At 56.0% G+C, this 21,690-nt stretch overlaps 2 protein-coding genes across 3 annotated transcripts; both read left to right on the top strand.

Annotated features, from left to right (window-relative positions):
* The first annotated feature begins 118 nt into the window (after positions 1-118).
* On the top strand, positions 119-14,724 carry LOC118157681 (transferrin receptor protein 1-like). Of its 2 annotated transcripts, none has more exons than XM_035312107.1 (19): positions 119-262; positions 1,660-1,730; positions 3,187-3,400; positions 3,975-4,197; positions 4,411-4,554; positions 5,177-5,273; positions 5,690-5,812; positions 7,052-7,147; positions 7,317-7,456; positions 7,866-8,035; positions 8,332-8,451; positions 9,075-9,160; positions 9,289-9,352; positions 9,720-9,787; positions 10,172-10,239; positions 10,658-10,739; positions 11,616-11,837; positions 12,282-12,422; positions 12,701-14,724. In XM_035312107.1, the coding sequence occupies exons 2-19, from the start codon at positions 1,698-1,700 to the stop codon at positions 12,941-12,943; spliced, it is 2,334 nt and encodes a 777-aa protein (XP_035167998.1). In that variant the 5' UTR covers positions 119-262; positions 1,660-1,697; the 3' UTR covers positions 12,944-14,724. The 2 variants fall into 2 exon arrangements, with proteins under 2 accessions (XP_035167998.1, XP_035167999.1); XM_035312108.1 differs by having other exon boundaries at positions 124-267.
* Positions 14,725-15,820: 1,096 nt separating this feature from the next.
* On the top strand, positions 15,821-19,805 carry LOC118157684 (translation initiation factor IF-2-like). Its single transcript, XM_035312112.1, has 3 exons — positions 15,821-15,826; positions 16,462-17,353; positions 19,660-19,805. Exons 1-2 carry the CDS (start codon positions 15,821-15,823, stop codon positions 17,230-17,232), a joined length of 777 nt encoding a protein of 258 aa, XP_035168003.1. The 3' UTR covers positions 17,233-17,353; positions 19,660-19,805.
* Positions 19,806-21,690: the final 1,885 nt, after the last annotated feature.

Here is a 21,690-nt window from a genome sequence, read left to right on the forward strand (position 1 = left end):
CGGGGCTCCCGCCTGCGCCTGCGCGCGGGGCGCTGATTGGCGGGCGGGCGGCGGGGGGCGTGGCGCGGCGTGCAGCGATGATCCGGGCGGCGAGCGCCGGGGCGTGCAGTGTGTGCTCGCGGCGCGCTGCGGCGGTGAGTGCGGCGGCAACGGCGGGAAGGGCGCGCACGCGTGCGGCGGCGGCGGCCGTTGGAAGGGCGGGAACGGCGCGCGCCGCGCCGGGGCGGGAAGGGCAGGGCCCCGAGGCGGGAAGGGCCCTGAGGTGAGGTGAGGTGAGGTGGGGAGGGGCGGGCACGTGGCGGCGCTGCCATGGCCGCCTGACCTTGAAGGGGGGGCAGCGCCGCCGTGCTGAGGCGACCGGGGGGGGGCCCTGAGGGGAGAGACGTGCCCCGGGAGGGCGGCGTATCGGCCCCGCCGCTTATCGGGCGGCTGGCAGCCCGGCCCTGCCCGCGATACCGCACCTCGCGAGAGGCGGCTCCTCGCCTGTTTTTTAATTTATTTTTTATATATATATTTTTAATCCTTCTGTTAAGGTGGGGGGGGGGGTGGATGCGGGTGCTGGGTGGAATGAGGGCGCTGCCGCAGTGCTGTGCCGAGCATCCCTCCTCACGCGGGGCCTGCAGGGCCTTGGGTGCCGCCAGCTCGTCCCTCAGCTGCTCCCGGAGCCTGCCCTGCCCGCTCCCCCCTCGGGGCGGCTGCTCTGCCTGCCAGGTGGCGGCCTGGGCCTTGAAACATGGCTGGGAAAGGCTGCTGGGGCTTGTCTCCTCCAAACAACCCTGTTCTGAGAGAAAGGTGAAACAAATGGCAGGCCACTGTTAACCTTTGGTCCCTGCTCCTGGCTTGTGGTGCAGAGCTGCGCGGTGTAAAGGTGATAATCCATGTGCATCCGAAGATCAGCTCGAGTGCTTTGCCCACATGCACCAGCTGAAAGCCGAATCTCAGCTGGAGGATGTGCTCGGGCTGCATGTTCCCGACCCAAGCCGCCTGGTCACTAACTTACAAAGCTCCTTCAACCTGATTCAAATCATAAGTTATATCCTCCGGGTAAATGCAGACTATAAAAGTAACTGCAGCGCTTTTGGGTGGTTGCTCTTAGTCACTCCAGGATACAGGCCTGTGTGGAGATTGTCTTTATGAAATTATAAAGAAATAGTCACCTGGAAGGGACCTTCCAGATGAAAGTGTTCCTGTAGGGTAGGAATTGGTGCAGCTCTTGGCAGATGGTGTTGTGCCACCTCTGGCTTCCAGTTGGATATTTTTCTCCGTGCTGTCATTAAGCCACAATGTCTCTGTGTGCTGTCCCTTGTCACTGCTCAGCAGCTACCTCTTGTGAGCCCTTCCCAAGTGGAGGTGGTCCTACAATTGATGAACTTAGCTGTGTGAGGCCATACTCCTCAGTATGGGTATAACCCTTCCCACCACTGGGGTCCAACAAAAGGAGCATTTGCTCATCTGCAGAGTGAAGATGTGAACTTCAGGTTGCGTTCAAGGTTAAGGGGCAAACTTGATCTAGCTTAACCAACACGGTGACTTATATAGACGAACTTGTATAAAATCCCATGGGCACACGTTCCGCTAGTGGCTGTGGCTGATCTTGGGCATCTTACATAATTGCAGGGGAACAGCCTGAGTTGATTTTGTTGTGCTCTGAACTTCTAGGGCTTCAGTCAAGTTGGTGGGTACTCCTCCAGAAGGCGATGGACCATGCGAGAGCAGCAATCTCTAACTTGGTAAGACACTGCCACCCGTGTGCCGTTTATCTCTCGGTGACAAACTGGCAATACTGTAGAAGTACGATTCAACGAAGTCCGTGTTACTGTGCACGTTGTGAGCCAGGCTTTGCTGTAGCTAGCTAGCTGTGCTAAGGAAGTGGTTTAAGCTGTTCAGCCTGGTAGGGTTATCTTTAACTGCTACAGTGTCTTGGGTCTTTCAAGAGGCTGGAAAAGCGATAAGTGGAGGGGCAAATGTGCTTTGAACAATGTTCCAGGAGGAAGTACTGATGAGGAAGCCGATTAAATGCCCATTGGGACAATCAGCATGGGACAATCAACACATGTTCTATTATGTTCCCTTTAGGGAGGAGGGAGGGGGTGCTCAACCACAAACCCAGCCTTTGTAACATGTGCTTCTGAAACAAGTACCAGGGAGGTGTTGGTGTGGTGCTTCTCTTCAGTTACAAGAGCTGCCAGGCACTTCATTTCAGGTAGCATGGGCAGAGATTGCAGCAGCTTGGGAACGTGCTGCCATCTGCTTCTTTAGCATAGCAGGGAGGCCGCAGGACTGCTGCTCCCAGAACTATTCCTCTGGCTCTTAGCCAGCCTCCTGCCTGTCCCCAGCAAGTACCCAAGCACAAGTATGGCTACGGGCAAGCGCGGTGGCTCTAATGGGAGCTGTGTGATTCTGCTTAGAGTTAATTCAGCCTGAGCGACTGCCTTGCACACAAGGCTGCCTCGTGCTGTTCTGTGGGTTGTTGGACTGTTTGTTAGAGCTGGTCAGAGAAGTGACCACTGGACTCAGTGCTGTGCTGAAAAAGAGCTCTCAGATGGTTCCCATTGCTGCTGGATGTGAGAGGTGCATCCCTGCCTTGCTGTCAGCTAAGGTTATAGGGTTCCCATGGATCATCTCTTTTCAGCCTAGCTGCTCTATAATATTCATCAATAGTGTAATTTAAGAGTAGCCCGGGGCAGCTTAACACAAGATTATACAGATACTGGATGAGACTACTTGCGTCAAAGTGAATGTGGCTCAAAGGCACTGCTCCGGAGGGGTTGCCTTCCCTTTCCTCTGTTCTGATCAAAGTTGCCTTCTGTGCAAGTTGCACGTGTTCAGGTCAAACCAGTGCATTCCTGATGAAGACCAGGAGTTTCTGCTTCTATCAGCCATTGCCATGGGGCTCCATGGGAAATGTCAATACCGTTGCCTGCATTGTATCTGGGAGAGTCCAAGCTAGAATCTGACTAGCGTAGCTTTGAGCTTGTGCAGGGCAAACAGCTGCGAGGCTCTGGAGACCCTGAGTGGGTCTAGCTGTGTCTGTTAGCAGCCAGCCTGGCTTACTGACAGCCGACACTTGGCTGTGCTGGAGCAGTTTCAGATGAACACGCTGTACTTAGCACAAGTGCGACTGGCTGCAGGGGCTGTAGGCTGGCATAGCAAACTCTCTACCATCACGTGGCTGTCTTTCAACAGTTTGGTGGCGAGCCCATGTCGTACACTCGCTTCAGCATTGCCCGGCAAACAGATGGAGACAACAGCCACGTGGAGATGAAGCTGTCTGCTGATGAAGAGGAAGGAGGAGAGCCTGGGAGGCCCGAGCACCTGCATGCCCATGTGGCTCAGCCGTGGAGGAATGGCAAGAACCTCTGCTTCCTAGTCATTGCGGCTTTTCTCCTCCTCTTGATTGGTAAGAAAGGGTGGGAAACAAACTCAGTACCAGGCTCTGTTTCATGCAGTTACCTGAGGCTATCCACAAACACTAGAATTTATATTGTTTCAGGGCATAATTAAAGAGCCTGGATCCAGGCTGCAGCCTCTTGTCACTAACTCTTAAGAATGCCTGGCTCAGACTTGTATAGAATTGGGCACAGAAGTGTGAAGCTTGATAGTGGGACTGTGACTAAGCCAAAGGGCAAACCAGTCACTGGTTTTTCCCCTTATCAATTCCTAGCACTTCTCTAGAGATGTGGGTGAACTCATCGGTAAGGCTTGATGCTGGCCTTTCCAAGGCCTTTACGCTGCCACTAATATAAAGCAAGCCTTCTCCTCCCAGTCTGGAAAGACTCTGCCAAGCACAAGATCAGATCTACAGTGTGCCTTAAAATGTGCCAGCTCAGGCAAAATGTCAGGCTGCATACTCCTGTCTGTCCCTAGGTATTCCAGCTCGTTAAAAATGGAGTGAGAACAGTGCTGCATCTTAACTGTCAGGCTGCTATGAGCACGCTGTGTGGTCATCTTTCTGACATGTATCCTCTCCGTAGGGTTTCTGATCGGCTACTTGAGTTACCGTGGACGAATGCAGCTGGCTGCCAAGTGTCTAGAGGGAAGTGGCAAGTGTGAGGTGACTCCTACCGCATCTTACTTAGCGGATGGTGATGAAACTGAGGAAGAGGAGGTTCCAGGACCAACTATCCTCTACTGGCCTGACCTTAAGAGCCTGTTGTCAAATAAGCTGTCAGAAAGGCGCCTTGAGGAGAACTTGAGGTAACAGTTCCAGAAAGCTTAGCTTACAGGTATGGGAGAGGAAAAGCCTGTGAGCAGAACTCAGGCTTGCTTGGAGAATAAGAGGCACGGTGATGTAGGGGCGACATGTGGCTAAAGGTGGATTTAAATGGCTCATCCAAATTGGGTTTGTAGGCTGGGGGACTGTAGTGCAGCCTGGTGCTGTAGCCTAAGCCATACATTCTTTATCTGCAGGCAAAGAGCAAGTAAGTACTCCTTCGAAGCTGGCCAAAGTGAAGATGAGAACATGGCCATCTACATTCATGACCAGTTCAAGAGCTTCCTTTTGAATCAAGTGTGGAAGGATAAGCACTATATAAAGCTGCAGGTCAAAGGCAGGTATGTTAATGAAAAAACACAGGTCTCCCTTATAGCATGGATCTCCACAGTCCTGAGTAAACACTTAACTGCTGTTGAGATTGTGTGCCAGTTACCCCTCTCCAAATAAGACCTTATCTACCCAAGCTGTAGCTGCTGCTTTCTTCAGGCTCCCTAAATCCAAAGGGCTTAGTAGCAGTCCCCTAAATTTTAGCTGCAACAGCTGGCTCTTGAAGCACGTGTAAGAAGTGGAGAGAAAACACACAGTGTAAAGACTCAGCTGAAAACTAGACTGTGTGCCCAAGATCGATAGCAGGGTGACTGTCTTGTTACCCAGGCAGGTGCTGCAGACCTGGTGGTGGCTCCCAGCAGCTCAGAAGCATGTCAGCTGCCACTGAGTTGGCTGACGGCTAACATCCCCAGGTCTTCCTGCCTGTTCACGCTAGGGGAGTTGAATTTCCTTCATTAATGTCTGAACAATCCTAGAGATTGTTTTGTGAAAGCACTGGGATGAGTTGGCCGGTTTCAGGCTTTGCATGGACTTGATCAGAATTACAAGCGTTATTACGCTGAAATATGTGAGGTAGCTAAATATGCACTTAACGTAGGAAAGAATGTAACACTGTCTCCTGACACTTAACAGCACCAGGAACAAAGTGTCTGTTTTGGAAGATGGTGAAGAAGAGGAACTGGAGACTCCTGATGCATATGTGGCATACAGTGAGACCGGCTCAGTTACTGTAAGTGACTCCAAGAAAATCCTGGGATTTGTGTGTGCCTGTCAGGTGGCAGTGTGTGAAATACGTTGTGTCAAGACGTGCTGCTTAAAGGCCTCCCAATTAAAGAGCCGGTGGGGAGAGGGAAAGAAAAGAGTGGGCCCACACAGTTCCCTTACTTCATTAAGAGACAGAAGTTACTGTTTAAACTTCTCTGCTGGGATCTAGCCAGGAACTTTTGACAGAATTGCTCCAATGCGTGTGTTGCATGTGATCAGAGTTTACATTGCTGAAAGCGAACTCCCTGCTGCTAGTGGCAGGCTGATGTATTCCAGGCTCTGGAATACATCAGGGCAGGGTGCTTCAGGAACTGGGCAGGGTACTTCAGGTGCCTTCCTAGCACAGGACTGCTGTGTTTATAACGAGTGTTTCTGTCCTAGGGCAAACCAGTCTATGCAAACTATGGACAGAAAACAGATTTTCAGAAGCTAGAGAAGTCAGCGATTCAACTGAATGGAACCATAGTCATCGTCAGAGCTGGAAAAATAACCCTTGCTGAGAAGGTAAGCAGCCTGTGGCCCAAAGCCTGGCAAAATGTGGCAGCAGGGAGATGTTTTTTTTTTTTTTTTTTTTTTTTTTTTTTTTTGTCTTGTAGTCACACCACTTTACTCCAGTTCACGTTGCAAGAATTCATAGGTAGGCTTGTCCTGCAGGCCTGGTCTTGTTTGTTTGCTCCAAGCTTCCACGTGCAGGTCTTGACACTGAGGTTGAATGGAGCTGGTTACTACTCATGGGGCTGCCGTTCTTAGCCTCTGGCAGTCTGGTTGGGATAGCCAAGCATTTAAGAGGCAGAGAGAGGCAGTTTGGGAACTGCCATGTGCAGAGCTGGCTGCTATGGCTAGGTGCAGCAGCAGGGCTGCTAGAAGCAGAGCAGCCTCACCCCCAGGGCACCTCTGCTGCTGTGACCAGGTACTCTGAAAGCTCTGCTGTCATGTCTCCACTGAGCTCTTGCAGACGTGGTCTGAGTGAAGGTGCTGGCACTGCCTTCCCAGTCAGTTGCCATGTGTTGTTTAGCATTCCCTTCATAGCAAGCGATGTGGAACAGCCAGACAGCCTAAAAGACTCAAGTCCTGTATACAAGCCCATTTTAGGTCTGCTCCAGACCTGCCCCTCAGAGGGGTGCTTGTGAAGAGGCTGGGGTATCGCTGCTGGGTGTCTCTCTGGCTCTGCCTTTCTGTGTGCATTGTGGACACGGACTGTGGAGCTGCAACCTGGCCCTACAAGAGGGGACTGCTGCTACTCCAATCCCATTTCCGCTCTACAAACTGGTGTGTGGCTGTGGAGGAGTGTTTGTACCTGTGGCATACTGGAGGCAGCTGGGTTGTAGGCATTAAACAGGGACCTGATGACACTCTGTCTCTATTTTTGACATGAAGATTGGCCTCCAGTAGGTTCTTGCATGAGATTAACCTAATCTTGAGAAAACAGAGTATAGTCACAATTAAACAACATCTTTCTTCCAAGGTGCTCCAAGGAGCAAGCTTGTGCTGAAGGAATTGCAGGGTGAGACGCTAATCAAGGAGTGCATTAACTGTTCAGAAGGGCATTAGAGACCTTATGCCTGGAGTAAGGCATACGGCTTTCATCATCCTTGTGTACATATCTCTGTCAGGTGGCTCTTAAAGCCTGATGTGGAGCTGGGCAGTGAGGAGCTCAGCCCCTCACACTGTTACTTAATGTACTTGCCTTAACTCCCCTTGCTTGCTGTGCACGTGTGCAGCTAACGTTGCTCTGCACCTCAGGTTGTGAACGCCAAGGAGAAAGGAGCAGTTGGTGTGCTGATGTACCTGGATCCGTATGAGAACAGGAACACAGACGACCTTGTCCTGTTTGGGCACGTGAGTATGCAGTTGGTTCTCCTGTCTGCTGTTCTCATGAAGCTTTTGTTCTGTGGGCTGCAAACTGCAGCAATCCTTCTGCAGGCTTCGAGCCCAGCAGGGCTTCGTGCCCTTGTGTAAGTGGAAACTGTTGGTCCCCTGAGACATGAGGGCTTCTTACTTTCCACAGGCCCACCTTGGAACTGGAGACCCTTACACCCCAGGCTTCCCTTCTTTCAACCACACCCAGTTTCCTCCCATTGAATCTTCAGGACTACCCCACATTGCTGTTCAGACCATCTCCAGCCACGCAGCAAGCAGGCTGTTCAGGTAACAGACTCTTCTGGCTTGCAGGCTCTGCTCTTGGTGGTTCTGCTGCAGAGGTGAGAATGATGATGAGGTGCTGTGAGCCCAGGGAGCTCTCTGCTGGCCTGTGCTGTGTATCGCAGGGAACACTTACTGAAACTGGCTGTAGAAATGTTGCTTATCCATGTCTCCTTGCTTAAAGGCAGGTCTTAATCTAGTGTTGAGTTCTTCTTGGCCTCTGCATTCTCCCTTTCTGCACTTAATTAGCAAGGCTTCATGGGGCTGCAGGCTTGTTCCTGAGCAAGCTCTGAACAAGGCTGCACCTGCAATTGCAGGCTTGATGGTGTTTTGTTTGTGTTTTTTAGGACAGTTAAATGAGGCCAGAACTGGATAATGAGTTCAAAGGATCTTTTTTTTTTCTCTTTCCCCTCAGCAAAATGGATGGAGAGTCATGCCTTCCCCAGTGGAGAGGTGGCCTTGTGGTCTGTAAGATGACAGTGAGCAGCAACAAGCAGCTGACAGTGAAACTGGACGTCAACAATGTCATGGTGGACAGGAAGATTCTGAACATCTTTGGTGCTATTACAGGATTTGAAGAACCAGGTAACAGCAACTGCCCTGTGTCTTGGACTCTAGGGGAATATTTCATCTTCTGTCATCTCCATAACGTGGCAGCTGATCGCAGACAGAGACAACCTCAGTAGCACTAAGACCTGTCTCTGAGGGTTAAGAGAAAAGCTGAACTGCAGTGCCGGGGAAGGCTAAATGAAAGCAGTGTGCTTCTTACAGGGGTTAGACTCTGCACTCTTTTCCTGGCACAAAAGCTCAAAGCTGCCTCTTTAGTAGACAGCATTTACAATCTGAAGCTTGTAGCTCAGATCTTGATGTCTCCTTTATAGATCGGTACGTTGTGATTGGAGCCCAGAGAGACTCCTGGGGCCCAGGAGCAGCCAAGGCTGGCGTTGGAACTGCTATATTATTGGAACTTGCCCGTGTGATCTCAGACATAGTGAAAAATGGTAAATATCTGTGTACAAAAGCATGGGGTTGAGGGGTTGATACAGGTTTAGCTCTGTGTGTGTTAACACTGGAGATCCCAGTTAAAAAAGAATCCTTTGAGAATGTGTGGGAAATCTGACAAAGCTTTCTGAGAAGCTTTTACTTGTCCAACACAGACAGCTCTTGCTTCCAAGGGACTGCCTGCTTGTATCTGATATAGCTTGAATGCAAGAATATCCTTGTATAGCATACACTGCAAACCTCAAACGTGAGCTGGCTATTGGACAGCCATGCCTGGAGGAGAAAAACATCTAAGCAGCTGACCAGCTGGAGGGTTGGGGGCTGCACGGTGGCACTTAATGCAAGTGCTCTTGTCCCCAGGGTTAATTCTGGGCTCAGGCAGATAAAGAAAGGGGATAAAATACAGAGAATGTGGCTTCACCACGCAGCTCTGCAGCATGGAGAAGGTCGAGGAGGGCTGGAAAGGGTACAGTGTCCTTGCTGCCACTAGTGTGTATGTTTGTCTGCAGCAGCCAGAATGCTTCAGCTCTGCCTGAGCAGCAGGTGACTTCAACAGCCCAGGTCCAGAGTGCTAATCCACATCTCAGGGGAAGGGCAGAGATCTCAGTCTGTCTCTTTGCAGATGGCTACAAACCGAGGCGAAGCATCATCTTTGCTAGCTGGAGTGCTGGAGACTACGGCGCTGTGGGTGCTACGGAATGGCTGGAGGTACTGGTTCTTTGGACTGTTGAGTGATGACTGCTCAGTTGTCATTTCTCATTCCACATTCCCTGATGGAATAAACTCCCTGGTATTATACTGCCATTGCTTATCTTAAAATGCTCGTTTTGTTCTAGGGGTACTCAGCCACGCTGCACGCCAAAGCTTTCACTTATATCAACCTGGATGCTGCAGTACTTGGTAACTTGCCATTCTTAATTTTTCTTCCTTGAAACCATGGGACAAGAATAGTCTGACAGATGTCCATTAGCCTCCAGAAATGGAGATGCTTCCCTGACTGTGCTAGAGGTGCTGTTGGGTGTTTGGCTGAAGGCCAGGATGAGTCCATTTATCATTGGCCCACTGTCACTGAAACCAGGAGGTTGCTGCAGCCTGAACCAGAAGACAGTTCTGCTAGGTCCTTGTAGTTTCTGCCGTCTGCATTTTGAAAACCTTTTGGCAACAAGCTGTAGATAACTTGACCCAGAAGGCCTTGTGGCTCAGTTGTAGGTCTGAGCTGCTCTGGCAATTAATTGTCAGTGTGTTAAACACACTTTTTCTCTTGCAGGCACGAACAACATCAAGATTTCTGCTAGCCCCTTGCTGTATGCACTGCTGGAGAGAACTATGAAGGGGGTGAGTAGAAGGGTCTCAGGTGGATCAGATGTTAAACAATAGTTAAAGCCACTTTCCACTGGGTCCCTTTCATCAGCAGAGCTGGCACCTCTTAAAGAGAGACTGCACTTCAGAGGAGGGGCTGAAATATTCTGGAGGGCCCTTTCTGAGGTCAGCTGGGCTCTGAGAATTGCAGTTCAGTTACATAAAATCTGAAATTAATAAATGCCACAGTTTGGTGGGAAGTGAGTGCCTGTCCTGTGTGGAGTGTGCTTGTGTAAAGAAAGATCAGGAGAGCACACCTGACTGGCGTCTGCATAGCGGTGTGAGCTCTGGGGCACACCCAGCAGCCTGAAAGCCTAAACAGAGGTCAGAACAAGTGCAGTGATTGTCATCTCCCTGCAGGTAAAGGATCCAGCAACAAACATGGGAAACCTCTATAACAGAGTTGGCTCCGACTGGGTAAAATCAATGTAAGTATTCCAGTCCTGCTGTTGAGGAAAGTAAATCTCCGTAACGGCACAAACTAAACAGCTCCAGCTCTTTTGTGCTGGAATGTCATGCCGCTGTCCGGGGCAGGCATTCCCTGCTGCAGTGGGGTCAGGCAGGCGTGAACAGCAGAGCACTAGCTGTGCTGCGTGCTGCCCCAAGCTGCCCGTAGGCAGTTCAGACAACCTTTTTGCAGGGCAAGAACCACCTTGTACAAGGAGCGGTGGCCAGAAACGGACCAGCAGCCCTTGGCACTTGGCTCGGACTCCTTGCCAAAACCTGTCTTGTCTAGACAGAGTAGCCCAGTTGGCTCAGATCTTCAACTCAAGCCTTCTAACCCCGTAGCTTTTCAGCTGGGCTGTCTAAACCAGTCAGTAACTCTTCAATACCCGTCTCTTGCAGCGTTCCTTTTGGCCTAGATAATGCAGCGTTCCCTTTTCTGGCGTACTCCGGAATCCCGGTGGTGTCCTTTGGTTTCTACAACGTAAGTATTGCCCACCTGCCTAGTGTACCTGCTGTAGGGATAGCTGCTCTCCAGGATGGCAAAGCACAAGGTGCTGTCCTGAGCTCAGTGTCCATGCAGGAGCCTCTCTGAGGGTGCACCCTCTGGACCTGGGGGCTGTAGCAGTACTTGTGAAGGCTGCTCCTGGGGCGTGGTTGGCCTTTAGTTTCTGTTTGAGAGTCCTGGATGCTTGTGTTCTGTTGGGAGAGGGGGCCATCGCTCTTCTAGAGGCTCAGATGTCAATGACGCAGAAATAAAAAGCACTAAGATGCCAAGCTTCCACTACTTCAATTAGAGAATGTACTGCAGTCTGCTGCTCAGCAAGCAGAGTGCTCTGGGGAAGCTGTACAGCTGGCCAGAGCAAATACAAACTCAAGACTGTCCAGATCTGCTGTTGCAGCTTGCTGCTGCCATTTTGCCAGCAGGCTGGCAGCCTGCACTGCTCCTGCAGCTGTGCGGCTGGGACCCTTTCTACTAACAGCTTCCTTGGTTCCTGAGTGCTTTGATTTTGCGAGTGTCAGACTCCACAAAAATCTTAGGCTGTTCTGCTCAGAAGGGTTGGAGAGTGCTGTCAGCACGCACCGAACTGGGTGACAGTTTGCTTGCTCGCAGCTCTACAGGGAAGTCTGACAGAATGGGTCTGTGTGTCTCGGGTCTAACAAACTCAGAGGGCATGTGTCTGATCACCAGAGGCTGTTAGGGACTAGATGAGGGCATTCCATTCCCCTCCCTCGCAATCTGAAGTTTTGCGACTCAAATCTCACTATGTAGAGGCCCAAGCTGATGGGATGTGCTGGGAGCTGAGAACTCCTAGTTGGAGAAGCATTGCTGTCTAACTTTACACCTTCTCTCTTGTAGAAAGATGAGGAATATCCCTTCTTGGGCACTACTCAGGACACTGTGGAGAACCTGAAGACAATTAACAGTCTGTACGCTCATCTGCGTGCTGCCGCGGAAGTAGCGGGACAAATTGCTCTCAGGCTGACCCATGACCACGAGCTCTTCCTAGACTTTGGGAGATACAGTGAGGAACTGTTAGCATTCCAGGAAAAGTTTTTGGTCTATGATCAGGATGTGAAGGTAAGAAAGGATCTGAATGCACTGAATCCCTGTGGACTTGTTCTGTGACTATTGCATACAACTGGGTGGATGTCTGTCACCTTGACACGAGTGTCACAAGATGTGATCTGAATGAGTGTTCCTTATGGAGCAGTACTGACATAGTGGCTGTGGCAGACAGGTTTAGCTACAGTGGCTACAGTTAGTGAGTTCTTGAGGGAATGGATGTTGTGATTGTTTCTAGTCTGAGTATCATTCAGGTGCAGCTTTGCATCTCGTTTGCACCTCTGCTGAAATAGTACAAGAAACTGTGGGTGGGGAGAGACGTCACTGTGCTCAGTGACCTCAGAAAAGACTGCCAGGAACTTGCTCTGCTACTTGGTTAACTGGAGGAAAAAAAAAAAAAAGCTTGGTAAGAGCAGCAAAAGAAGAAAATCAGGTTTGCTAACAGTTCCTCCCTCACAGGAGCTGGGGCTGAACTTGGACTGGCTGTTTCTTGCCCGTGGTGACTTCCAGCGAGCTGCAAATGCACTGAGAAGAGACATTGAAAACAGTGACAAGGAGAACAAAGTCATCCGCAGAGCCCTGAATGACAGGATCATGAAGGTAGGTACCTGCAGCTGGTTTGCCTCCCTTTGCAAAGGGAGAGAGCTGCCTGGGATAGGCTTTCCACTTGGAAGCTGTGGACGCTGTGCAGATCCGTGTCTCTTCTTACATAGCGTTAACGTGACCGACTGCTGCTGTCAGGAGAGGATCTGGCCTGTGCAGAGCTCCTCTAGGAAAGGGCTGGGTGGAGGTGGGAGGCTGGGGGCTCGTGATGGGACAGATCAGGAAACAAATACTTGGGAAGTGAGAGTAACCTGAAGTTTGCACCTCTGCTCCAGGTGGAGTATGACTTCCTCTCCCCGTATCTCTCGCCAAAAGATGCTCCCCTTCGCCACATCTTCTTCGGCAAAGGCTCCCACACCCTGCAGAGTCTGCTGGAGCATCTGCAGCTGCTGAAAACCAGCAGGAGCGACGTGGATTTGAACATGCTGAGAGAGCAGCTGGCGCTGGCGACCTGGACCATTAAAGGGGCTGCCAATGCGTTAGAGGGTGATATTTGGAATACAGACAACACATTCTAGACACAGCAAACACCTGGTTAAGGTACAGGATTAAGGAAACCCACTCCCTAACATGGCATTATTTTTCTGTAGAGGGTTTTTTTTTTGGCAACAGATCTCTTTTTGACCAAAGTAGAAGATAAAATTTAAATCTCACCTCATAAATTCACAGGAGGCAGTTTAAAAGCAGGTACTAAAATTTCCATGAAATCTTTTCTGACCAGGCTCCCATCTGACCATAGTCCAACCCGATCGTGTACGGCTGCTTTGTGGGGTTTGCTCTCTGGTATATATGAGAACTAACAGCCCAGGTGAATCCTGAACTGGTACCTTGAGTGGGGAGGTACCGTATCACGTTTTCATTTTTTATCGTTGGCCTCCTAAATGTGGTGACAGAACAGGGAATGGATTCCTCTATTGCTTGTAGCTTGTAGTAAGGATTTCTTCTCTGTCCAGGGAGCTGCAGACACAAAGCTATAGTTTGAGTAAAACAGCTTACTACAACAGCTTACTACTAGCCTGTAAGTGCTGGATTAGCAGCAAGCTCTGAAGTGCCCGGCCTGCCTTTTCTCAACAGCAGGCACCAATGAAATCTTGGAGGCTTCTGCAAAGACAGGTCTCGGCACCCAGGAAAGATAACCCAAAGACTATATAATGCCCATCTTGTATCCTTAGTCGGCACCTCCGTGAGTGCTGCGGCATTGAGAAATGGCTCAGGACTGGCGCTTCAGACCTTGCTGTGCTGGGGCCTTTTGCGAAATCGAGTCTCTTGCTGGCCAAACACTGTTTGGCTGATACCATTTTTGCAGGATGGCTCTTGTTTGGCACTGAGATATTTATTTGTTTATTTATTTATCAGTGACAGCGTTCACTATAAATGGTGTGGTTTTTTTATAGAAGATAATTATCGGAAGCAGTGCCTTCCATAATTATGACAGTTATACTGTCGTTTTTGAATAAAGCAGCATCTGCTATTACAATCAAACATGATACTGGAACTTTGCATTTAAAATAATCTAAACAAGCCCCCCCAACTATTTACTTTTATTTCTTTTAATATTTTTTTAAACTAGCAATTAAGCTTTCTGTGGCAAAAACGCCCCTCTGGAAGCAACCTGATGGTGCAAACCTGGTAACAAACCTCCGGGTTGCACTTCAAAACAATCCTTGAAATGCTGAAAACCTGGGTGGGAACTCAAATACTACAAATTTGGCTCCCCCGAGGTGCCTGTGCCTCTCTGGGCTTAGGACTCCCTCTTCTCCCCCCTTCCTGGCAGCTTTGCTCCCCACAAGGGGGCACAGCTTCCTTCCTGGCAGCGGAGGGGCAGAGGCACCCTGAGCAGGGCTCATTGTGTAGCTCTTGCTCCACCCACTGCAGCACACGCAAAGTACCTTGGATTAGGCATTGGCCCAGTTTTAAATGGCAGCTTCCTGCAAACTTCCAGTACCTTATGTATCATGAAACCTAACTGACATTATCGGAGGCAGTGTCTTCCATAATGTGTAAAGAACAAGGTAGTTTTTGCCTACCACAGTGTTATATCGGAGGCAGTGACCTCCATATGTTGCACTATGGGTGTACGTAATTATCGGGGACAGTGTTTCCCATAATTGTTTTATGCTTATCATGCAATGTCATCTGCAAAGCTGGATGGTTAGTATCTAACATGGATTAACTTCCCGCAGTCATATTTCTCTCACTCTCCTGTGGTGATGCAAATACAAACTTCAGCCTGTTGTGTGCTTCTCTAGACTCTGCCTTCTCTCTAAGCTGAACTTTCTCGTAGCTGTGCTGTCTTGAAGTGGCTTCCTGCCCCCAGTCCTGAGACTGGTGTTTGAATGTTAGTGGAAGCTAGGCTAGATAGATTGTGTGCTCTGTCATTTAGTGAACTCCCTTCCAAAGACTCGGTGAATTAAAGGTGAATGTAAGGGTTCAGGCTGGTTGCTGCCTAGAGGGCTCAGGTAGCTGCTCTAGCTAGGTCAGCGTACTACTGAAAGAAAGAACTTGGCCTGCTTTGGCAGTCCGGGGGCCTGCTTACTGCCCTCCCCAGGTCTCTTTAGAAAGCCCCAGCCTTGCCTCCTGGGTTTCCATGAGGGAAGTTGCTGGTACCTCTGTCCTGGTGCCTCCCTGCTCCCTGACCTGACGTTGAGCACTGTTGCTGTTTGACACCACTGCATTGTGCTGCACGTTGCCAAGGAGCAGCTGGCTGTAGCCAGCCCTGGACTTTGCAAAAAAAGTTGGGTCTGGCTTTTAAACGTCAAAGCAAGTGCCCCTGAGGTAACAAACGTTCAGCTGGGGCAGAGACCTGGGACTCCACATGGACTGGGCAAGGACAAGTCTGTGTCTGTTTTAGTAAGCTTAGCCCTCACTAACCGGGGGGGGGTGGGGGGGGGGACACAGACACTCTGGATTTTCATCAGTCTTTCTGGAAGCCTTAGGTCCGGGCTTATGCAACTCCTAGCTCTTTAGGTACCCTGCTGTCTCTGAGGCTTGTGTGCAGCGCTCTCTGTGTTACTGTTTTCTAGTGGCACTTCTCCAGGTGGCATTTAAGAGATGCTGTCTAGGAGTCTTTGCTGTAGCATTTGCATGCATCTTGGTGTCGGACTTTATCGTGTGCTTTGTAACCAGCAGAGGAAGATTAAACCCTGGCTAGGCGGGAGACACCACGGCCATGACTCCTGGGGTGCTGATACACCTCGCTCAGTCCTGGCATCTGACGTGGTGTGGGGTGCAATGTCTGTTTCTGGGCTACCTGCTGTCTGCTCAAATAAAGTTGTAAAGCTTGAACTCAACTCCTCTTGTGAATTCTTGCCAAGCTGTCGGGCTGGTGCGGACACAGGTGAGCTCCGACTATCACCCTGGCTCAGTGTGCTCACAGTCCTGTCCCACAACAGGTCATGGGGGTGAGGGCTTGAGCAATGAAGTGGAAAAATAACATATGCGAGTTCCTCTGCCCCTCTCCCCTTTACAGGCCTGCTGCCTGACTCCTCTCTCGAGTCCCTAGCGTGGTGGCTCTAAGCAGCCCAGGGTTGCTGGGGGGACAGCAGGAGGCTGCTGGTGGGGGACTTCCCACCTGTCCTGGCCTTACAGTGCGGTGCCTGGCCAGGGCTGGGTCCCAGGAGGCCAGACCTCTCCTGCTCCCCCTTCGTGCAGCGGTGCACTGGGGGCTGCCGTGGGTGGCTCCCAGCCCTTCCCCTCGCTGTGTCCTTACCCCCACTCCCTGCCCTGGAGCTCCCCCCCCCACCCAGCCACTGCAGCCTCGCCTTACCTGCTCGGGGGCTTCCAGGGAAGCTCCACCGGGCGTTTCTGGGCTGTCCTCCCCTGCCCCTCATGCCAATTCCCGGCCGGTCCCTGCCCCTCCGTCCCTCCTCACCCCCCTATCCCCCCCCTCCTTCCCGTTACGTAAAAGCCGGGGGCGCGGCTCCTTTAAGAGCGGGGCCGGGCGGGAGCGCGCCGCCCCGGGAGCGCGCCCCGGCGGCGGGGAGCGCGCACCGCGGCGGGGTAGGGGCCGTGCGGCGCGGCCCCGCGGGGCGCTCAGCCGAGGGAGGGGGAGAGGCCGCGGCGGGGCTGCGGCACCGCGAACCGGGCACCGGAGCCGAGCCCCCAGCGTGCGGGGCCGGGGGGCGCCGCCTGCACCATCCGGGGGCCGGGGGTCGCGGAGGGCGGGGGGCTGAGCCCGGGGGTGGAGGAAGGCGGCGGCGTGGCCCCGGGGGTGCAGGAGGCGGGGGGCTTGGCGGAGGGGGTGCAGGAAGCGGGGCTGGGAGCCCGGGGCCAGGAGCTGGTGACCGGCGGGAGGGCACCGGAGGGCGGCGGCGGAGGGGCCGGGCGGCCGGGGCAGTGGCAGCGGGTGCTGCTGGGGGTGCGCGCAGGGCTGCAGGAGCGCGGAGACCGGCCGGTGCCCACCGTGGGCACCAAGCCCCCGCCGGGTTTGAGGCGCCCCCGCGAGCAGCAGGGGGCTCCCAGGGGGCGGCCGAGCCCCGGCGAGCTTCGGGTGGGCGTGCGGAGGGCGAGGGGGGCCGAGGGGGGCAGCCCCGGGGCCAGGAGGGTCCGGGCGGGTGGGCGCGGGGTGCAGGAGCGCGGCCCCAAAGCGCGGCAGGAGCAGGGCCCGAGCCGCAGGGCGCAGCAGGAGCGGGGCGCCCGCAGGGACAGCGGCAGCCCCCCAGGGCGAGCCCGCTGGTGGGTGCGCAGGGGTCGGCAGGAGGAAGGGGAGGCGCTGGGTGGGGTGCAGGAGGAGGGCGAGCACTACCGCGGGGAGCAGGAGCAGCCCCCCGGCACGTGGCCCCCGCGACGACGCCAGGCCAGGGTGTGAAGGCGGAGACCCCGCCAAACGCGCCCCCCGCCATGCCGCCCGCCCGCGGCCCTCCTCGCCCTGACGCCGCGACACCGGCACCGGACACCCGGCGAGGGATGCCACGGCCGTGAGCATCGAGGTAAGGGGCGACACGGGCACCGGGACTGCTGGCGGAGGAGGTGCAGTGCTGGCACCGTGCCCTGCAGCACTGCGGGCATCCCGGCAGCAGGCACCAGGGATGCTCGCCCTCGGTCCCCCTGCTCCCCTCTGCCGAGGTTTGGTGTTTGAACCCGCAGCGGAAGCCGGGGGAAGGATTCCTTTTTTTTTTTTTTTTTTTTTCTTTTGCTCTGCTCTTCCTCCTCCCTGGGCTGAACAGAGGACCCTTGTCCTCCGGGCACAGCCCCGCGTCTCGGGGGCGTCGCGCTGCTGGCAGCGCTGGGAGCAGCACGGAGACCCTCCGCGTCCCCGTCACGTCCGCCTCTGGCCGCATCGGGGCAGGTTTTTCTCACCGAAGCGCTCAGCACGCTTTCTTTTGCTCGCTTTTTCTTGCTTGCTCTAAAAGTTAACTCTGGCGATGCGCTCTTGGCAGCCTCGGCACGGATCCTTCCCCAGCAGGAGGAACCCTGCTCTGCTGCCATCCTCTCGCTGCTGCTTCTCCGGCTTCACAGCTCCGGACGGGTTTGGAGCCTCCCCAGTTACCCACAGCCAGCAGCTCGGCCCTGTGCCCCTCGCCCCGCCGGCTGGAGGAGCCGCAGCAACCCTGGGCACGGGGCAGCGTCCCTGCCCGCAGCCGCCACCGAGGCTCCCGCATGCCCCGGGCCGGGGAAGCGCCAGGGCCGGGCTGTCTGGGCCGGGCAGGCCGAGGCAGAGCCCGGCGCTGCCGCTTCCCCACGCGCTTGCCTCCGTGGTGCCGCCCCGGCACTGCCTCTCCCCCTGCCCCACGCTCCCCGGGCTGCTGCGGCGTCGGCGCGCCACCCTGCGCCGTGGGTGCCCTCGCGGTGCCGGGTCCCTGCCTCCAAACCCGTGCTGGAAAATTGGCGAAGGTCATCGGGTGTTGGGAAAGCCTGCTAAAACTTCGACCTGAGCGCAGGGTGTGCACAAGGAGCCGGGTGGGATGAGGGGGCTGCTCCTCCAGAACCCTTTTTAGGGAGCCCCCGAGCAGGTAAAACCCCATCCCGCGGTCCCGCTCGCCAACCCGACCCAACCCCTGCCTGGGGGCGCAGGCGGGGGCGCTCCAGCGGGATCTGGGGCTGCGCAACCAGTTAGCAGCCCCTTGAGCCACCCCGGGCCTCGTTAGCCCGGTGTTCATTAGCGTGGGGCGTGGTGCCGGTGGGGCGTTGTGGGAACCACGGCTGCGAGGCTGCCGGTGGTGCCCGGCTCTCCTGTGCCGCTGCCCCGGGCAGGCCGCGGGGGCGGCAGCCGTGACTCAGCTCCCCCGGGGCTCGGGGGGCACAAGGGGGAGCAGCTTCCCCCCGTGCACCCAGGGTGTAGGGCCAGGGGGAAGCTTCCCAGGCATCTCTGCCCTCTGCTCCATTTGGGAAGGGCTCGGAGGCTGTGTTGCCTCCGACAGTCACCCACGGGCACCCTTGATGCTGGGGGTGCCAGCCCCGGGGAGCGTTAGGGAGAAAGCCTCCCTCCTCCCCCTGCCGCCACCGCAGCCCTCGGCAGCGTCCCAAGGCTCAGGGCAGCGCCTTCACCCCGCGGCGCTGGGACGCTGCAGCTGCTATGGATGGAGGAGGAGGAGGAGGAGGAGTGCCGGGGGAGGCTGTGCCTGCAGGGGGGAGCAGCTGGGCCTCCCACACCAGTACCACCGGTTCCTGCAGGTGTGGTGCCACGGGAGTGGGTGAGACCATGCAGAAGGGTCCCTTGGGTGCCCTGTCCCCCGTGGGGTGCCCGGCTGCCCCTCTGCAGCCACGTGCCCAGATCTCAGCTTGCTGCACTGGCTGAGCAGCCCCAGGGGGCACTGCCCATGCTGCAGCCTGGCCAATTAGGCTGCCTTCAATTAGTGCTAATGACTAGCAGATGCTCAGTGGTCTGGCCAGGGCACCGCTCTGCTCCAAACCACCGTCCCTTCCCAGGGCCAGGTGCTGGGGCAGGTCAGGGGTTCCTGGATGTTCCTACTTGACACCCAGAGGTGCTGAGCCCCTCCCCGGGGCCCCGGTAAGCTCCTTCACAGGGGAGCAGGAGCCCGGCCATGGGTGCAGGGTGACATTTCCAGCTCTGCGCTGGCCCCCGACACCAGCTGGACAGATCCCCCCATGCACGAGGCTGGTGCTCCGTGGCCAGGGTGCCCGTGGGTGCTGCCTTGCCAGCCACAGGTGGGCATTTTGGGGGGCTCCCACCGGACCCCGGGTTTGGTTTTCCACCCCCACAGGGTTTGGGGCAGGCGACGGGTGCGGGGTCAGCTGGATCCCATCCTGACGTCTCCTTCCTGCTTGGCCCCAGGGGACCCTGCGGCCAGCGTGAGCGGAGCCCTGCCATGGCTGCGCGGGCGAAGCCCTGACGCTGTCCTGCGTCACCGCCGGGCTCACGGGGACACCGGGACACAGAGCAGCCCTGCCAGGGGACCCCAGCAGCACGGCCACCCCGGCCCAGGTAGGATCGGCACGGGGGCTGTTGGGCACGGTCCAGCTTTGTGTTGGGGTGCTGGCTTGCACAGGGGGTGTCCCTCCAAGTGCTCAGTGACACCAAGCCCCGTGCCCACTCGTGGCAATGCCGGGCTCAGCCGCACGCTCTGCTGGCGCTGCCCTGGGCACGGGGCCCAGGTGGGTGCTGGGGGGGGGCTGTGCTCGGGGGTGCCCACGGGCAACACGGTCGCTGCATGCGTCCTCGCCCTTTCCTCCAGCTTGCACCACTCTCCTGCCTCTTTGTGCCAAAGCAGGGTTGGTTTGTCCCTTAAACCAGCCCGGTGCTTGCCCTGCTCGGTGACAAACGGAGCTGGGGGCGAGATGGGGGGTGGCCAGGGGGTCGCGTGTGCCCCCTGCCCCTCTCCATGCACCCTGGGCGGCACAGGATACGCACCTGGCCCTGTTGTTTGCTCCATCATCCCTGGGATCCCGCGCCAGATCCTCCTGCAGATGCAGAGATGGGGATCAGCCACCCAGGTGCGACGGGCTACCGGGGCTGTGTGTGGGCTCGTGGTCCAGCCGGGCAGGCTGCTAGCCACGCTGGGAGCCCAGCATGCCCTCAGCCCGCCCCAGGGCTGCCTGTGCCGCCACTGCTCGCCATACGGCAGGGATTTACCAGAGGAAAGAGGCTTAGGGAGAGGATTGGGGTTGCACCGGGCTTTGTCTGGGCGGGGGGGGCACCGCTGGGTGCAGCTGCTCCCGGGCAGGCTCCGAGAGACGATCGCTGCCCGGAGAGGAGGGGACGCGCTGGGGCAGGATCCGGCCATGGCATCGGGCTCCGGTGGCACGGAGAGCACCACACTGGGGCACCTGGCGCCCCGTCCTCGCCGTCCGCCCCCGCCGCGGGTGTCACCGTCCCTCCGTGCCGGCTGCTTGGGACACCCCAGCGAGCTGCGTCGGGTGCCGGAGGCGAAACGCACGCCGGTATGGAGGCTCCTCGCCGAGATGTGGAGGGGACGGGGGTGGCACAGCAGCGGGGGGTCCCCAGGGAGCACGGGCAGCAGCATCCCGCAGGCGGGCAGCCCGATCCCTTGCCGCGCCGTGCTCTGTGTTTGCACGTGTGAGCGCACACGCCTGCGCCGGAGCAGCCCGGCCCGGGGAGTGTTGTCAGTGCAATTTGGGGCCGCCCCTGGGCCCCGCCAGGGCTGAGCGAGCCAGCCCGGGGCGCCGCGGCCGTGCCGCTGCCGGTGACATCACTTCCAGGTGACACTGCCACCAGGAAGGTGGCAGGCGGGGTGGCGGGCCCCAGCACGGCCAGATGTGACGGCGAGGGGGGCGATGCGCTGGAGGTGAGCGGGGACCCCCGTCCCCCCCCCCTTGGGGGGGCTGCCCTATTTCAGAGCCCCGATGCTCCCCGGGGTGCTGTGAGCGGGGAGAGCGTGGGCGCAGGGCAGGATGCTGCTGTGTGCGCCCCGGGGATGCTGAGAGGGATGCGGGGACAAACTGGGATGCTGGTTTGCCTGGAGGGCTGGGGAGATCTGGTGTCCCTGCGGTGGGCAGGGACGCCCTGTGGTCACCGTGGCTGTCACCGCCCCGGGGGCTTCAGTGGCCGTGGGTTTGGTGGGAATCACGGGCATCATGCTCTCTGTCCTGCTCTGGAGACCTCATGCTTTGGGTTTTGGCTGAGCTGGCACCCAAGGGTCCGTGGTGCTGGGATTGGCACGGTTTCTGTCCCCAGCGCAACACCCAGAGGCTCGTGCCACCCACCCCGTGTCACCTGGGGCTGGCCGGGATGCGCGAGGTGACCCTGCGGGGACGGGGCACGGACCCCCCGCCGCACCGTTCCCCCAGCACTGGGCGAATGTCGGGGTGGGATGGGGTGGGGGGGGGACAGAGACGTGCTGCGTGG

The sequence above is a fragment of the Oxyura jamaicensis genome, assembly GCF_011077185.1.
Source record: "Oxyura jamaicensis isolate SHBP4307 breed ruddy duck chromosome 9 unlocalized genomic scaffold, BPBGC_Ojam_1.0 oxy9_random_OJ106483, whole genome shotgun sequence".
Taxonomy (NCBI): Eukaryota; Metazoa; Chordata; class Aves; order Anseriformes; family Anatidae; genus Oxyura; species Oxyura jamaicensis.

Coding starts and splice junctions, on each gene's coding strand:
- LOC118157681 (XM_035312107.1), top strand. CDS start 1,698: ATGGACCATGCGAGAGCAGCAATCTCTAACTTG. Junction 4,198..4,410: donor CGCCTTGAGGAGAACTTGAG/GTAACAGTTCCA, acceptor CTTTATCTGCAG/GCAAAGAGCAAGTAAGTACT. Junction 11,838..12,281: donor TCTATGATCAGGATGTGAAG/GTAAGAAAGGAT, acceptor CCTCCCTCACAG/GAGCTGGGGCTGAACTTGGA.